This window comes from Drosophila arizonae, chromosome X (genome assembly GCF_054131065.1).
Source record: "Drosophila arizonae isolate 15081-1271.41 chromosome X, UAZ_ARI_1.0, whole genome shotgun sequence".
Taxonomy (NCBI): domain Eukaryota; kingdom Metazoa; phylum Arthropoda; class Insecta; order Diptera; family Drosophilidae; genus Drosophila; species Drosophila arizonae.
In genome coordinates this window covers 2,291,793-2,309,025 of record NC_142927.1, presented here as the reverse complement: position 1 = coordinate 2,309,025, position 17,233 = coordinate 2,291,793, and the positions used below count along the sequence as shown (strand labels likewise).

Sequence of the window (17,233 nt, the reverse complement as noted above, 5' to 3'; positions counted from 1 at the left end):
ATGAAAATACCACCAAATGAAAATACCACCAATTACGCGTATTATCGATAATTACAATATTTAAAATTCAGAAAATTCACGTTTTAGAAAATTTACACTAACCAGTGCAATTTATTAGTAATGATTTTGACTGACAGATTTCAAGAAACGCTTTCACATTTTCTCAAATGTCTCTGTATACTGACAAGTCAAGCAGGCATGTGTATAGTTGTCATCAGCCTCATTGTACGTTTCGGGACCAAATTCGTGAACGTGCACACCCTTCGTTTTTTTAGTATAAATACTGCTTCGGACTTCCATGCGCAGCTGCTTCATTTGCTTGTTGTATTTGCGGGTCTTGCCCAGGACGCGCTTGTCCTCGCGCAGCTCGTGCTGCCGCGTCAGCTCCTCCTCGCTGCCCCACACCTCCATTGCGCGCTGCACCACCTGCAGATGCAAATATAACTTCATTTCGCCCCAGCGCACATTGTGTGGATTCTTGCGGCTTATGTAGCGCAGCACCGGCTCTCGCTTATCGAAGTCACAGTCCTTGAGCAAGTACTCGGCCTTCGCCTCGGTACGCGTGATCAGCGAGTGGCGCTCCTCGTTGTCCCGGCACTTGTCGCACACGGAATGCCCAAAATTGTTGAGTAAATACGAGTCGGCATACTGATCGCCACATTCTAGGCACTCTTCATAGACCACGGGTATGGCAATAGCGTCCTCGATTACAGCGGCCTCTGCCGGCTCCTCCCCCGTCGGCTTGCCGGCCGCACCGAGGACAGGCTGCTCCAAGAGGAAGCCACCTCCTGTGTCGATGTATTTGGTACCCTGCACCTTGATGACGGCGTTGTCCTGGCCAGCCACAGGCAACTCTTCGTTACCATTTCTACAATGGACACAATGAGCTTGGTATCCAAAGAATATACATATCTACTTGGCTTTACTTACTTTTGTACATTCTTATAGGGATGCGACACGAGCTTGGCCTCTCTTAGCTTTTGTGCCTTGGCCTGATTGCGCTCGATGCGCGCACGCTGTGCTGTTGTTAGGGTCGAACTGCTGGCAGCTTTGGTTGTTCCACTTACTGCTTCCTCCGACATTTTGAATCTTTTAGCGCAATATCATATCATACGTTGTTGTAAATTTAATTCGCGATCTTCTTCTTTGCACTTCTGCAGACGGTATATTGTTTTGGTATTTTATTAGGTATTTTTAAGTGCTTTTTTGCAGTTAACGGAAATCCGACTTTCAACTGTAGCAAATATTATGTTTGGCCAGTCTACTTAGAGTTATGTGAATTATTTGTGTTATAATGAGATTGTACTGTTATATAGAGGCACAAAACAAATCAAATTTAAATTCAAATCTTGTTTGCTTAGACCTATCGATAAGCGTGCGATCTATCGTATAACGATGAAGGCATTGTTGTTGTCATCGCTAGTGGCTATCGCGCAATGTTAAAAAAACATTACAAATTACTGCTAAAATGTGCGCTTGCCATACCTCTAATCTTCCTGGTGGACTTTTGCGGCATTCTGACTCATCTGTACGAACTAGACTTTGAGACGCATTACTACTATCCGCTACACAATGACTCTGCCTCACCGCCGATCGACTACAAGTTTCTCCAGTTGCCCGCATTCACAAGTAAACACGACTCAGCGGATCCGCCCCGATTGACAATTCTAGTAAAGAGCGCCATTGGCAATGCAAAGCGACGTCAGGCCATTCGGAAAACGTGGGGCTACGAGGCTCGCTTCTCCGACGTGCACATCAAGCGCGCCTTTATGCTGGGCACGCCCACCGAGGGCGCAAGCGTCAAGGATGCGACACTAGAGGAGGCAAAGCAGCATGGAGACATAATCCGTGCGGACTTTGTGGATGCCTACTTCAATAATACCATCAAGACAATGATGGGCTTACGCTGGGCCAGCGAGCACTTCAACACTAGCGACTTCTACCTGTTCGTGGATGACGACTACTATGTGTCCATTAAGAATGTGCTGCGCTTCCTCGGCAAGGGGCGCCAGACTCACCATCAGAGCCTTCTATATGCCGGCTACGTAATCCAGAGCGCTCCACTGCGGCACAAGTTCAGCAAGTGGTATGTGTCGCTCGAGGAATACCCATTCGACAAGTGGCCGGCGTACGTGACAGCAGGCGCGTTCGTCCTGTCAAGGGATGCCTTGCTCAAGATGTATGCGGTGGGGCGTTCCATTCCCCTGTTCCGGTTCGATGATATCTTTCTGGGCATGGTGGCACTGCGGGCGCACATACCCGTGCATCACTGCGATGACTTCCACTTTGATAGACCCAAGTATTATGGACCGGATAGCTATAGCGATGTCATAGCTTCGCATGGTTTTGGCGATCCCGCCGAGATGGAGCGCGTTTGGAATGAATGCCGTTCTGCAAATTATGCGTAGCAGTATGTTGACCATTTAGACGAATGGGGGCGAACTCCTAAGTATACAAATGTGTGTATATACCTGCAAACCGAGCCTTATTAAAGTAATATCTGTCTACCTGATAGTTATATAAATTTTTAAATTGTAACGTCTTTGGGCATTCACAGTAAATGGGCGTTGCGAAATTTATGCAAAATACCGCAGAAAGGAATAATCAACTATCGTAGCTCGATAGAATGCCATACGCGAATGATAGTTGTGTAGGTCAGCATGCGATAACAGGCAATGCAGTGTCGATGCATTCGATGACGCTATCGATAACAACTATGCGTTTGTTCAAACAGCCCCAACATGAATCCGTACGCCTTCATCTTTTTGATTTGAACAATTGTCGCGCAGTATTAAGTTGTGTGTCGTTCTGTTAGCTTGCAAGCTTTCGCGATATAACAGTAATAAACTATCAAGTGTCCAATTTGCCAAGTGCTAACACTTAACACATAATATATATACATATATATATAAATACACTAGTAGATATATATATATATAGATATATATAATTCCACCCAGCCAGTCAACTCTCCCACCCGCATTTATTTTTTGTAAAGTGCGCAATTCTTTTGCCATTTAAAACCAAACCCTAAATTCCAAAAAAATCACCAGCACAAATTAAAGGTGAGTTTAAGATTCTTTTTATTAATGTGCCATTTTTTTGCACCGGCGATTTTTAAATTAATTTTTTGCTCCCCCATTTCCAATACTTTGCTACGTTTCGTATTTTTTCATTATTGCAGAAAGTAGGGGGCCAAAAGAAAAAAGTATGCGAATAAAAAAACCTAAAGCTGCTGTTTCTGCTGTTGCTGCTGCTGCAAAAGCCAGCCAACACCAACTGGTTTTTGTTTGCGGCGCTGTTCTTGCGTCTCTCTTGCCTCGTCTTGTTGTTGCGGCTGCTGTATTTGTTGTGGCTGCGCTTCCAGCATTCCCATTTCCATTCATTGCAAATGTTCAGATAGTGTATGCGGGAGGGGTAGAGCCAGAGGCGAGACACGGGAGGAGAGCTGAGCTCCTCTTTAACATTTGTTATAAATTATTTATTGCGACGCTGGCCACTCCGTTAGTTCTTTATTTTTTGCTCAACATTTTTACCAATCTATTTGAGCAGCTGTTAAGTCGACGGCCTTAAGCTTCTTTGTTATTTTTTCGCTAGTTTCTTTTTTCGTTTTTTTTTTTTTTTTTTTTTTTTGGTGTGTCAGAGCTTTGCCGGCCGGCTTTTTTCGTTTTTTGGCGTCTGTTTTATGTTTGCCTGTGTATCTATGTGCGTGTGAGTCTGAGTCTCTGTGTATGTGTGTGTGTGCATGTCTGCAACGGCTGCTGCTTGGGCGGGGCGTTTGACGCTGTTAAATATCCTCCCCACAATATGTGCTTGCGACTTGCGCGTGCTCACATACACGCACAAAAGCACACACATACATATGAATGTAAATCTATACACATTGCATGTACACATGTACATGTATATGCGTAAGTCTGCAGCTGTGCATTTAAGCTGCATTCCCTGCTTAAAATTTGTATGTGAGCCTGTGTATGTGTTGCTCGTCGGAAATTTATCTTGAGCGAGGGCGTGGCGCACGTATGATGCTATCGATAATACTTAATTGACGTTTAATTTATCGCTAAAGCAAAAAAAGAAAAAATGCAAAATGTATTTAAAATGAAATAACGCAAGGCAACACATTTACACACATATACAAGCAGCCATACATTCATACAGCGAATGACTAAACTGCGGTGCTGCTATGCATATTTAAAATTCACTTAATGTCGCGAGCGCATATGTACACACATACACACACACACTGAAACGCACATATTTAAATTTATGTACCAACTGACAGACGTGCACTGCATGTATGCATGTGCGTGTGTATGTGTGGGCATAACAGGAGCTAGCGCAGGCTGTCTGCTGACTAAGGCGAGGGTGTAAAACGGACGTGTCTGTCATTTGCCTTCCTTCTTTTGTTCTTTTACATTTTCTGCTTTCGCCTCACTGGCTGTTCATACATATATACACATGTACATATGTATGCATATAACGCCGCCTCCGCCGCCACGCATCAGCGACATCGACGCCGCCGGCTTTAATACTCCAGCGGCGTTTTTTTTTTCGACGATGCTTTCAAATGTCAAAATTGGCCTAACGGCGAATTGGCGGTTAGCTGGCGCCGGCCAAATGACCCCCACACTTCCAGAGACATCTGCTCATCCGCTCCAATCAGCGCACACAGCACCATAAACCCCGAAAACAAGATATAAAAATTAACAAAACAAAAGACACTTCCAACTGAAGCGAAGTTTGAATAACTCTCCCCATTCGCCGCCACAAGAGAGTGGCGAGTGCAGAGTGAAAGAAGAAACCAAAAAAAAAAAAAAAAAGAGAGAGCGTGCGTCAAGTGTGGGCTGGGACAAAAGCAACAAAGGCAACGGCGACGGCGACTTCGACGACGACGAATAAAATGATTCATCGCAAACCATTATTCGCTTCAAGTTGGAAGTTGATTCATGGCAAACAAGGCGAGAACATGCAAACTTACTCCCCCCAAAAACCCACAAAAATAAAGCGCAACAAAAACAACATAATTCGCCGTATATGTACATAAACGTACGTGTATACATGTGTGTGTGCATGTGTATGCGAGAGAGTTGCAATATTCGCCTTTGTTTGTTTTTGCTTTAAAAAGGAGTTGCTGCTGCTGGGAATGACTAAACGCTGCGACGGCCGACAGCCGTTAGTCAATCAGCGTCTATCGGCCAGGGGCGAATTGCGTTTAGGCGCGCCTTAATATGTCCATATATGGTCAATAAAAATACAGACGACTATTAAGCGTAGATTTATTTCTATATATACTTTTCTATTTTGGCGCGGTTGCCGCCCTTGTAACGGTTGCTTGTGCAATTCAGATACATATGCACACACATGAACATGCACATGCATTGCATTGCATATGTATGCACTTGTTATCGATATTAATGAAGCGCTTTCTTTATATGTGTGTGCGCAAACAAAATTGGTTAAAGTGTGAGCGAGAGGGCAGATGGTACAGATTGTGTGCTTTTGTGGGGTGTTGAAATCAAATACAACCGACTTTGGCAACGTTGCGATCGATCTATTTCTTATGAAGCTTGAATACTTTTTTGCTTAATGTGTAATATATACATATGTACACACACAGGCTCATACAGACATGTACATACATATGTATGTGTGTCTGTATAATTTTGTTGATTAACTAGAATACGGGCATGAACAATGGACAATGTTTAGCTGGGCACATTTTGGTTGATTTGCAACTAAAAATAAACGTGATAAAATGCAGTTCAGTTATTTTGCTGGCAGCTGAGCGAACGCGCCGACTAACAAAACAAGCACTGATAACGGCACACTTGCCTCCAGTTGCTTGTCCAATTGGAATTTAATCTGCTGCTGTTGCTGCTGCGGTAGGTTCGCTGAACTTCTTGCTCACGCTCATTTTTCCGCTCTCTCTCTCCCTCTCTCCCTCTCTCTCCATATGGCTTGTATTGCTGCTGGTGCTTCGATAGTAAACGCACGCACACAGATGTCTATTTTAGCGGTATGGGTATAGCGTCCTTGCTGTCCAGCATGACTCATTAGCGGGCATGACAAATTCGTATGAGTATGTGTTTGACCTGGGTTGTTACTTTTGTTAATCAATATTCAGCGTAATCGCTCTGAGAAATCGCATAATAAACCCAACGGTAAACAACGGAGTTTCTCAAAACAAACTCAAAGGCACTCACACAGACAGACACACACACTCATACATTATGTACATTTATTATTGGTGCGTGAGTGTGTGCTGTAGGCTTTGTTATCGATGTGCATTTCCGCTGTATCGAACCGCTAGCGATATGTCACTCACCCCTCTGGCAGCTATCGATGATATGCGACTTGTGCAGATAAGAAATAACGTTTTTATGAACATGTATAATTACAGATGGCTGCCCCAGCACCAGCACTCAAGGACTTGCCAAAGGTGGCCGAGAACCTGAAGAGCCAATTGGAGGGCTTCAATACGGAGAAGCTGAAGAATGCCAGCACCCAGGAGAAAATCATTTTGCCAACTGCCGAGGGTAAGTCTTGATTGTTGTTCCTATTCTTACTAATGATTAGCAATAAACATTTTTGCTGCAGATGTGGCTGCCGAGAAGACCCAAAAGTCCATATTCGAGGGCATCACGGCATTCGATCAAAACAATTTGAAGCATACAGAGACCAATGAGAAGAATCCATTGCCCGATAAGGAAGGTGCGTAGAGGGACAGGGAGAGGGAGAGACAACTGGCAAAACCAGCTGTTGGCCATTTAAGGCAATTGCAACTAAAATGTGAACAATTTAACCAACTATTTCTATCTCTATCTTTAGCAATTGAACTGGAGAAGGAGAAGAATCAATTTATCGCCGGCATTGAGAACTTCGATGCGAAAAAATTGAAGCACACCGAAACTAACGAGAAGAACGTGCTGCCAACCAAGGAGGTTATCGAGGCCGAGAAGAAGGCTTAAATTCAGCAACAGAGAAAAAAAATCAACTTTTTTTTTTTGCACCAGCAAACAGACACGCATTCTCTCGCTCTCACACTCAGAAACAACAAATTGTTTTTTTTTTTTCTTTTTTTTTTTTAACATATTTTAGTAATTTTTATGTTTGTTTAAAGTAAAGCAACAACGACTGCAAACAGCCGCCATCCAAGCAACAACAAAAGTTGTTTTTTATTGTTTTTTTATTGCATTTTTTCCATTTCTTGTCAAATACATTGCAAATAAGCTCATTCCTATTATAATAATAAAATTTCACTCTTAATCAATAATGAAAAAAAAAAACAAGCAAGCAATATACTGATATATGCCACACCCCCTCAACCCCATTTTATATATTCTATGTACTTTTTAAAAGACAGAGAAAAACAAACGAAATTTACTAAAGCAAAAATGAGATACAATTTGTAAGCGCAAAAAAAAAAAAGAAAAAGAAAGAAAGAAACACCAACAACAACATAAAGAGTATGTGTAATTTTTTAATGAACTTTTTTTTATATACTTTATATACGATATATTTATACTGGGAAAAAACTAAATAATAATAATAATGCAAAAGCAAAAAAATATAAATGTAACATTTTATAACAAAAACAAAATGATTTCTTATTTCAATTATTTAATTCAAGTCAAAGTATAAAATAGCAGCGACCTAAGTCGATCCTCAAGGAACTCGATCTATATAGAGCTATTGAAACGACTAAGTTTCGGGTTAATTCATATGATGTACAGATTTTGTAGCCCATATTCCATTTAGAGATTACAGATTAACTTGCTATATCTATAAGAGTTGAGGATCAAATTAGAATCCTTTCTCCCCGTCTAGCTATCTATCGATTTTGGACTTTCCATATAGGTTCTCCTCTTTTGTATCGAATAAGACGTTTACCTGACATCTAGGTCAAACGCAATTGATGAGTAGAAAATTTTATTCACCTTTTTTTTTACAACTTTAAGAAAAACAGAAAACCAAGAAGGCCTTGAAAAACTCGGATGAACTTGTGTTATGTTCTTATGTTCAGACTGCTCAACCTTCAGTGCTAAAATTACTGCGCTCCGAAATAGTCGTAAAAAAATCTAAAATAAATTTGTGAAAAAAAAAATAAAATAAAATAACATTCAAAAAGGCAAAAAATAAGTGAAAATTACGAATTCCGAAAAAAATAATATATAATATATAATACAAAAAAAATATAACAACCGAAAATCGCGTAATATAATAGAATATCAAATCAGTATTATAAAAAAAAAAAAAAAAAAAAAAAAAAAAAAAAAAAAAAAAAAAAAAACAAGAATAAATTAATAGAAAACTTAACTTTAATAAAAATGAACGAATTCAATGAAAAAAAGAAAGTCAAAAATGGTGTGGAAAATGACCAAGAATACCAGAAGTTTTTGAAAGAAAGCAAGATGCGGACAGATAGGTTGCGGGAACAGTACAAGCAGTACCTGAACCCAATCGTGAGTCTAGTTTAGTAGCATAATTCTTTACACAAATTCCATTCCGTTTTGCAGTCTCCGGCACAGCCAAGTGATCGCATGTCCGATCACCAGAGGCCGCCGGCGCCTATCATAGAGAAGCACTCCTGCTTGTCAACCAAGACAAAGTTTCCTAGGGGAGAGGAAATAGTCAAGAGCACATCCAGCCAGGCGGTGCTCGATATTCTCGCGAAATATGATAATATTCATGTTCCGCAGCAGTGTCCGTGCGAGACGGTTCCGCAAGGCTGTGATCCGGCACGCAAGAAGCGACGTGGTCCAGGCAGTGCTAAAAACACGGACGTCCAACCAACACATGTATCGTCATATACAAATAATCTTTTGGGCAGTGTCAATAATGCTACGAATCCGCAGGGCGATCCCTCAGTCAAGCCAAAGAAGCCCTATTCAAAGTCGGCGACTAACGCAGCGGGAAACTCATCGGCTAAGGCAGTCGCCGAAGCAGAGGCCGCCCAAGCAGCAGCCGAGGCAGCGGCCAAGGTAGCGACCGAGGCAGCGGTCAAGGCAGCGGCCGCCCAGGCAGCGGCCGAGGCAGCGGCCAAGCGAGCGGCCAAGGTAGCGGCCAAGATAGCCAAGGTAGCAACCCAGGCAGTGGACACTTCAGGGTCCGAATCAAAGTCCGAATCAATTTCCGAATCAGATAGCGAATCAGAGAGTGAATCAAAGAGTGAATCAAAGAGTGAATCGAAGAGTGAATCAGAAAGCGAATCAAAGAGCGAATCAAAGAGCGAATCAGAGAGCGAATCAAAGAGTGAATCAGAAAGCGAATCAAAGAGCGAATCAGAGAGCGAGTCAAAGAGCGAATCAAAGAGCGAATCAGAGAGTACATCAGAGAGCGAATCAGACAGTAAATCAGAGAGCGACACAGATAGCGAAACTGGAGCCGGAACAGGGGCTGAAATAAGGGTCGGAACAGAGGCCGGAACAGAGGCCGGAACAGGGGCAGGAACAGGGGCCGGAACAGGGGCCGGAACAGAGGCCGGAACAGGGGCAGGAACAGATGTCACGTCAAGTGCCGGAACAGGTGTCACGGCAAGTGCCGGAACAGGTGTCACGGCAGAAGCCGGAACGGGTGTCACGACAGGTGCCGGAACAGGGGCTGGAATAGGTGCCGGAACAAGTGCTGGAATAGGTGCCGGAACAGGTGTCACGACAGGTGCCGGAACAGGTGCTGGAATAGGTGCCGGAACAGGTGCTGGAATAGGTGCCGGAACAGGTGCTGGAATAGGTGCCGGAACAGGTGTCACGACAGGTGCCGGAACAGGTGCTGGAATAGGTGCCGGAACTGAGGCCAACGATAAGAAACCGAACGAAGAGCCACCACGCGCAAAGCGCAAATACGTCCGCAAGGCCCCCCTTAAACCACGCACAACGAAGACACCGGCTCCGAAGCCGGATCCAACAATCATCGAAGATGAAAATATGATTCCATTGGAAGTTAAGCCGCGCAAACCTCGCAAGCCATATGGACCGCGGAAGAAGAAGGTTGAGCCAACACCTACTCCTGATGTAACTGGTGCAGCAGCCGCTCCACCGCTTGATGTTGGGTTGGCGCTGCCTGTTACCCCATCCTTACAGCCCTTTAATTCGGCGGCAGCAGACCCCACAACTGTGCCATCTACTCTAGCAACACCTGTGTCAACTACACTGGCAACACCTATGACACCTGGAGAGAATAGCGTACCAGCAGTTAAGCCAAAGCGCAAGTACACCAAACGAAATCCGGCGGCTGTCAAGCCTCCTCAGGCTCCGGATGCTTCAGCAAGTGACGCACCGCCTAGGACGAAGCGACCTTACATCAGAAAAGCTCCTAAGAAGTCGCCAAAGCCGAAGGCTTCTCCTAAAAAACGAGGCAGGCCTCCCAAGGCAAAAATGGTACCTCCGGAAACATTCATTCCCAAGCCATCGGTCAATCCGATGACAGCCTGTGCAGATGAGAGCATCCGAAATATTCTAAAACGTGTGAGTGACGTGGACTCCAAATGCCTTAAGCCAGTCAAATCAACTGAGTCATCTGAGCGGCAGCCCACATTGCAAATACCAACAGCTCCATGTCCAGTCCCAACTGGACGGCCTTCTGCAGGTATCAGAGACGAAAAACAATGCACCAAGCTATGACAAGCCCTAACACAATACCATCTTTCCCACCAACAGAGCCATTGTCGACTGTACCCAGGAGAAGCTGGCCACCAGCACGTGTAGTTGCATCGGGAGCTAATACAATGCCATCTTCAACAGTTCAAGTTAAAGTCAAGCAGGGAAAACTCCCGAAGGGGCAAGCTATGCCAATGGAGCCCAATGAACGTAGTACACTACCCCAGCAATCGACTCCAGCCCCAGCTGGACAGCCTATCTTACCTACTATACCTAAGAAGAGGCGAGCATCAAACCGTCAGAACCCCACAGAAACTAATACATTAGTTCAGGAATCGTATCCACAGCCAGCTTCCGATATAATCCCAACTGGACCACAACCAGCTCCCGAACTCCCAATTGAACAGCCTATTGCATCTAAAAAAAGACGAGTATCAAATTGTCTATCTGTGGAAGGAACTAATGCAAAGCCGCACACTTTACCCCAGTAGGAACAACCATCAATGGATCAACTTCTAGCAGCGATTCCATCAGTGCTGCAGATGCCCACCGCTTCAATGGTACCACCCCAAAGTAATTGACAAGATCGTGTAGGAGCCTCAACCACTAATAATTCGAACAGCATATATTATCAATACATAGAACATAACTTTTATTTGATCGTTAAGACAAAATTCATTGGTATTCGTCATCTTTAAAACTATTGATAATATAGTGTGTTGAACATTACGCACTGCAAATAAAACATGCTGTTACAAATTATTAGTGGTTGGGGCTCGTAGTGGAAGTACAAATAACCCAAATCGGCTCTCCTCTCTCTGACATCAACACCTACTGACTCAAGAACAGAAAACATCATTGAGTTACCGAACAAGACGCCTAAAGCAATGTGCCACAAGAAACACATCGCTTACAAAGTGAGTCAAGTAATCAGAAATGGATACCCGGTTTGGATAAATAAATCAAGAGACTGCTTTCATGTTCAAATGTAAATTCAAAATTACTTCTAATAAAACCTACAGAAGTAAATATAAGAGTGTACTCACTACTTCCCATTAATAGAATAACGGGGTTTTACAATGTACCGCTAACAATTGATTCGATATTTCGACTTTCAATGATTTTTCGAAAGTCCATTTCTAGTACCTGCGATTGTTTCTTATCGATATATACCAGCTACTCGCGGGGCGAATGGCAGCACTTTAAAAATATCGTTAGAATTCTACAAACGTTTAAGGGCAGGCATATTCTTGGCATTAGAAATAATAGAAGCCGCGCTATAACAAAATCAATGTTAATTTGTTGTTTCTTGAAAATTGAATGAATATATTTACTCATTTATTGCATACATATTTAAAACAGCGCAATGTTCATACATATGTATGTATTTTTATATTTACCGTTGCCTTGAACCTGAATGTTTGCGAATGTTACGTTGATTTGAGTGTTTAACTATAACTATTTTGCTATTACACACTTAAGTCAAAACTATATATGCATACACATATATTTATGTACATATATAGATTTGTATAATCACTTAAATTCGAATGTGTGTACAATTACGCGGCACGCAACAAGAAAAGCACGCTTTTGTTTCGGCCCGCAAACTCATCCAACGCCATTTTATGAAAAGTGTGACCATGCAATAAAAAGCTCAAATTCGCAAAATTTGAAAGCAATAGCTACAATAAACTTGAATGAATAGTGTGTCGTCACATGAAAATAGATTATTAACTACTTTTCAAAATTTTACTTTATTTATTATTCATCAGTCGCTTCAGTTCATTTCATTAGCCCGCTAAACGCATGACCATGCATTATTAGCCAAGAAATCGCATAATTTCAGCACACATCAAACGACATTTGAATCGGGAAATTGACGGAGTTTCATTATTCAAACTCGATGTACAAATTTGTCAGATAAGTTATATTTAATTACAATATGTGTATATGCTACTCCTTTTCTGAGCTCTCCATCACTTCTTCCGCCTCGTCATTCTTTTGCTCGGCAGCATCGCCCGCAGCCGCTGCTGCAGCAGCCGCGGCAGCGGCGGCCTCCTTCGCCTTCTCGTATTTGTTGACCTCAAATTTGCTGAGGTCGGCGCCCAGAAGGCGCAGAATGTGAATCGTCTCGTCACGATCGACATAGGCGCGCAGGCTGGAAGTGCCGCGCCAGCCCACAATGAACAGTGTAAACGCCTCGTCCACGTATTTCAGGATGCAGCTGCCCACGCCTGCAAAGCAAAGAGTAAGAAGCATGAGAGGAATGGCCTCACATAAAATATGAATCTAATTTACTTACCTAGCTCTTTGCAACGCTGCTGCGTCTCTGGCTTCAGCTCAAGCGTCGACGGCGGCTTCGTTGGATCCGTGCAGTTCAGCAGCAGGATCAGATCCTCGCGCTCCACCTGTATGCGCCTACTGCTGCCAATGAAGGCATTCGACGTCTGCAGACCCTCCTGGGCCAGGCGATACGGATGCACCGTATGACGATTTTCGCAACGCACAAACGTCTTCACGCCCGTATTGATGATCTTGATGTTGCTCTCGTTATTGATCACCAGATCTCTTATGGGGTCGGAGCAGTAGTAGATGTTCTTCTTGCGCTCCGTCTTGCAGCGAGTGAGCAGGCAGCGCTTGTTGAGCGTCTCATTCAGCTGGTAGAACTGCCGTATGCTCTCGTAGTCAGCATCATCCTCGTCAAAGAACACATACGGATCCTCTTTGTAGCCATGGAGGCGTCGGCGCTTCCGTTGTGGTCCCCACGGCACAGACTTCTCGTCTTCCACCGGCTTGCCCGACTCGTCGAGCTGAGCCTCCGGCTGCTCTGGTTTCTCCAGCAGTTCAGCCTTCTTCAGCAAATCCTCTAGGTCATTCTTCTCGAAGTTCAGCGGACGCCGCTTCTCGATGACGGCCACAAAAAAGCCGCCACTGTCCTGCAAGTGGGGCAGTACCCGCATGCACTTCTCTATGCCGATTTGGGACATCTCCGCGGCGGGCAGGGGAAACATCGTCGGCCGTATGATTGTGTGCAGCTGCTCGGGCACCTGGTCAAAGGAAGTGTAGATGGCGTCCACCTCCTTGGTGGCCAGCTTCCAGTCGGTCATGCCCGGCTTATATTTGAGACCCGGCACCAGATGCGAGGCATCCACCAGCTCCAAAGCTCCCTCCGAATCCTTGATGATACGCTGCAGCACCGCCTCATTCTCTATGGGATTCAGCGAGCAAGTGGAATACACCAAGCGTCCACCGACGGCCAGCATCTCAGCGCCTCGGCGCACGATTCTATACTGAACTCCGTGCAGATTGTAGGCCTGAGCCAGGTTCCACTTCATCCAGATGTCCGGATTCTTCCGCAGCGTGCCATCGCCGGAGCAGGGCACGTCACACAGGATCTTATCAAACTTCAGGATGGTCTTGGCGTTGGTGGCTACATCCGTTTGCAGCAGATTGGGAAAGAAGCTGCTGTCGTGGTTGGTCACCAGCAGACAGGGGGAATTCAGGCGTTTAGCCTGGTGGACCAGCATATAGCAGCGATTGTTGTCCACATCGTTGGCCAGCACGAACCCGGGAGGAATTTTGTGCTGCTCCGGCGACGCGTGTAGGGCTTCGATGAGCTGTGCCGTCTTTGAGCCAGGCGCGGCGCACATGTCCAGCACCTTGTCCGTTGGCTGAACGTCGAGCACCAGGGGCGGAATCATGGACACCGCTTCCTGACGACTTATGCTACCCGCCGTTGTCTCCACAATGAGAAAGTTGTGCAGCCGAAACAGCGGCTCCGAGCGGCGAATGTCCTTCCGAGTCAAGTGCAGCTGATAGGCCATTCCGTTTGGATACCAGGGCAGGCAGAGGGGGCGCTCCACCTGCTCGGCGGGCAGCTCGTGCAGTTCGGCCACAGCGCGCACATACTCGGTGAAGAGCTGCGTCTTAATTATGTTCAGCAACGCCTTGGCTTCATCCTTGAAGCCGGTTACACGAAATGTGGTGGGCAGATTTTCCCGAATGCTGGCCAAGAATTGTGTCCATTCCTCCTCGTCGGCACAGATGTTCTGCAGGTGATAGTACTTAATGAAGGCCGCATTGTCACGCTCGATTTCCTTGTAGGGCTCGGCACGTCGATCCGGTCGCTCCGGAGCACCCTTCGAGGTGACGAAAACAAAAAGAAAATGTATTCAACAAGTTCGACTTACAGCTTTACTTAAATAATTGCTTACATTTGCACGCTTTTGTCGTTTTCTAGCTGCAAATGGATTCTGTTTCTTGCCACGCGCCATTGAGCTAGTATCTGCTATTATTCACTTCTATTTCTTCTGAATATTTAAGCAGAATTAATAGCTCCTAGAATTCCGTGCTTTGTGTTTATACAATGAGCCGGCAACACGTGTTTGACTGCTGTCTGGCAGCACCTATCAACTATCGGGCAGACAATTTAGCGATAGATTAGCTATCGATATGTGGCAGAGGACACGGCTGGAGCATGAAAAACTTATCTGAAAGATTAAAAAACTATATATGTATAAAACAAGAACAATAAAAAGATGTATCCTAAATTGTTTAATGATTAACATTATTATTCATTATTTCGTTGTATTGAATACCGTGCATATATGTATTTCAATATTAAATTTCAATTTATTGAAGGTATTCATATTTGCCATGCTCATTTATATAGACAAGATAATAAAAATATTTTGTCTTATTATCTTAGTATTATATTTTTGAATACTCAAATAGAACAGCATTGACAGTTTAATACGATAGCTAACTGCCTATCGATAACGTCGGGAGTTTGTCGACAGTAGTGCTGCAAAAAAATCGATATTCCGTAATATCGATATTCACGATATTTTCAGAGAAAAAGATCGATAAAAACGATATATCGAACACTTCTTTTAAATGTTAATTTTCTTGCTTAGAATCTATTATAATATTTATATTAATTATGACTTCTTAATGGATAAAATGGCAACCATTTCAAGATTAAAATAAAAGCAACAGCATCAAACAAAAACAAAGTTATTCAACCGAACAAAATCGTATAACAAATTATTTTTCATTAACTTAAACCTAAAACAGCAATTCATTAAAGCTCAAATTCACTATGCTCCTTAAAATTATATTATAATAATAACAAAAACAATTGCCTCCATGGCAGTTTGAAAAAGAAAAGAAATTAAGACAAAACCCATTGGTTTTTATTTAAAAAAATAGTTTGTTTACTGTTTCCGGTTTTAATGACGCCCTTCTGGAATTAGCAATCATTCCATCTTTGCTAAACATCCTCTCGCTCTCAGAGGACGTTGCCTCATATTTTTTATTTACGAAGTGCAAAATGCTACCGGACTTGGGTGCCAATTCACTCTCTTGCAGCGATGGATGCATGCGTGTTAAGTGATTTTTAAGGCTTGTGGTATTTCCATTTGTTTTGCAGACCTTAAAGCAATTTCTGCACACCGCACCATCCTTTCCTTTTTCAAAATATTTCCACACTTCGGATTTTTTGGGGCTCCCACGGTCTTATTTTCTTCATCGGAGTCCACCCTCGCCGCGCCTAAAACACACAAGCTATGATTCCAAGCTTTTCCAATAGGATATATCAATTGTACTTACGTTTTCTTCCCAAAAACTGATCAATTTTTTTTCTTTCTATCGCAATTAAATTAAATCAATCAATTTGTATACAATTTAGCAAAATTAAATAAATGCGCTTCTTACACAGTTAAAACCAACGCCAAGAATAACCATTTTTTCGATATATCGATACTAAGAAAACCATATCGATCTTTTGCCAAAATTCGAAAATATCGATTATAACGATTCCGATCCGATATTTTTGCAGCACTAGTCGACAGTAAGCAAGTTGTGCTTTTCAAATACAAACACACTCACAAAAGTATAAAAAATTTAATTTTGTTTTTGAATAGAAGCTACATACATACATATATACAATGACAACAGAAAATAGTACAAACAATGGCCTCGAAGATGTCCAGTATCTGCTGCATCTAGAATCTCTCAAGCGCTACACAGAGCAGGCCAAAAATATGCACCGTCAAACCGAAGAGCATGCGCGCCATTTTGTCGAAGCCAAACGGGAATATCAGCGGGAATACACAAGCCTGGTTAGCTTGAGCAAAAATGTAGACCTGCGCGAGCTACTCGAAGCGAAGAGCTCTGAGATAGCCGCTGCGCGTGTGGCAAGTCTACCCGCTCAGCTAGAAGAAGTAAGCACCGCCCTTTCCAGTGAAAAGCGACCCACCGAATTGGATAACCAGATTCTGGAAGAGTGCAAGCAGCAGCTGGAAAGCCATCATCGACCGCGCAACAAACTCTCGAATCAACACAAATTCACCAAGAACCGAGAAGCGTTTAAATCGCTGCACACCATGATCCAGAATGTGGAAAATGGATTTCAGCTCTCTACATTGGCGGCAATGGATCAAATGATCGCCGATCCGCCGAATCAATAATATGCAATCAATTAACTATTTGTTCATTGCATACAGTTAGTACCTTCAAGTAGCATAAATATGTGTCTGTATAATATATACTCGTGCATAGGTATAAAATACAAAATAAAAATATACATGTTAGTCCCTCCGCAAGAGATCGTTTTTGGGCAGCTCTGAATA

The 17,233-nt window shown here is 43.4% G+C and overlaps 6 protein-coding genes across 9 annotated transcripts; 4 read left to right on the top strand and 2 right to left on the bottom strand.

Annotated features, from left to right (window-relative positions):
* Positions 1-75: 75 nt before the first annotated feature.
* Positions 76-1,309, bottom strand: Xpac (DNA repair protein complementing XP-A cells homolog Xpac). The gene is made up of 2 exons (XM_018014674.2): positions 931-1,309; positions 76-868 (listed from the first exon to the last, which is right to left on the bottom strand). The coding sequence occupies exons 1-2, from the start codon at positions 1,080-1,082 to the stop codon at positions 154-156; spliced, it is 867 nt and encodes a 288-aa protein (XP_017870163.1). The 5' UTR covers positions 1,083-1,309; the 3' UTR covers positions 76-153.
* A 73-nt stretch (positions 1,310-1,382) lies between these two features.
* Positions 1,383-2,532, top strand: brn (beta-1,3-galactosyltransferase brn). Its single transcript, XM_018014669.2, has one exon. It carries the CDS (start codon positions 1,437-1,439, stop codon positions 2,406-2,408), a length of 972 nt encoding a protein of 323 aa, XP_017870158.1. The 5' UTR covers positions 1,383-1,436; the 3' UTR covers positions 2,409-2,532.
* Positions 2,533-2,763: 231 nt separating this feature from the next.
* On the top strand, positions 2,764-7,292 carry cib (thymosin beta cib). Its single transcript, XM_018014690.2, has 4 exons — positions 2,764-3,065; positions 6,404-6,539; positions 6,601-6,714; positions 6,832-7,292. Exons 2-4 carry the CDS (start codon positions 6,404-6,406, stop codon positions 6,969-6,971), a joined length of 390 nt encoding a protein of 129 aa, XP_017870179.1. The 5' UTR covers positions 2,764-3,065; the 3' UTR covers positions 6,972-7,292.
* A 137-nt stretch (positions 7,293-7,429) lies between these two features.
* On the top strand, positions 7,430-11,632 carry LOC108618017 (uncharacterized). 3 transcript variants are annotated; one of them, XM_089474261.1, is made up of 5 exons: positions 7,430-8,465; positions 8,520-8,801; positions 8,859-10,089; positions 10,126-10,587; positions 10,659-11,632. In XM_089474261.1, the coding sequence occupies exons 1-5, from the start codon at positions 8,331-8,333 to the stop codon at positions 11,087-11,089; spliced, it is 2,541 nt and encodes an 846-aa protein (XP_089330387.1). In that variant the 5' UTR covers positions 7,430-8,330; the 3' UTR covers positions 11,090-11,632. The 3 variants fall into 3 exon arrangements, with proteins under 3 accessions (XP_089330387.1, XP_089330388.1, XP_089330386.1); XM_089474262.1 differs by having other exon boundaries at positions 8,859-10,578; positions 10,854-11,632; XM_089474260.1 differs by having other exon boundaries at positions 8,859-10,587.
* An 837-nt stretch (positions 11,633-12,469) lies between these two features.
* On the bottom strand, positions 12,470-15,013 carry Nsun2 (tRNA (cytosine(34)-C(5))-methyltransferase Nsun2). Its single transcript, XM_018014648.2, has 3 exons — positions 14,816-15,013; positions 12,904-14,740; positions 12,470-12,835 (listed from the first exon to the last, which is right to left on the bottom strand). The coding sequence occupies exons 1-3, from the start codon at positions 14,873-14,875 to the stop codon at positions 12,555-12,557; spliced, it is 2,178 nt and encodes a 725-aa protein (XP_017870137.1). The 5' UTR covers positions 14,876-15,013; the 3' UTR covers positions 12,470-12,554.
* Positions 15,014-15,319: 306 nt separating this feature from the next.
* On the top strand, positions 15,320-17,206 carry dgt4 (dim gamma-tubulin 4). 2 transcript variants are annotated; one of them, XM_089474263.1, is made up of 2 exons: positions 15,320-15,399; positions 16,526-17,206. In XM_089474263.1, the coding sequence occupies exon 2, from the start codon at positions 16,550-16,552 to the stop codon at positions 17,069-17,071; it is 522 nt and encodes a 173-aa protein (XP_089330389.1). In that variant the 5' UTR covers positions 15,320-15,399; positions 16,526-16,549; the 3' UTR covers positions 17,072-17,206. The 2 variants fall into 2 exon arrangements, with proteins under 2 accessions (XP_089330389.1, XP_017870173.1); XM_018014684.2 differs by lacking the exon at positions 15,320-15,399 and adding an exon at positions 16,393-16,452.
* Positions 17,207-17,233: the final 27 nt, after the last annotated feature.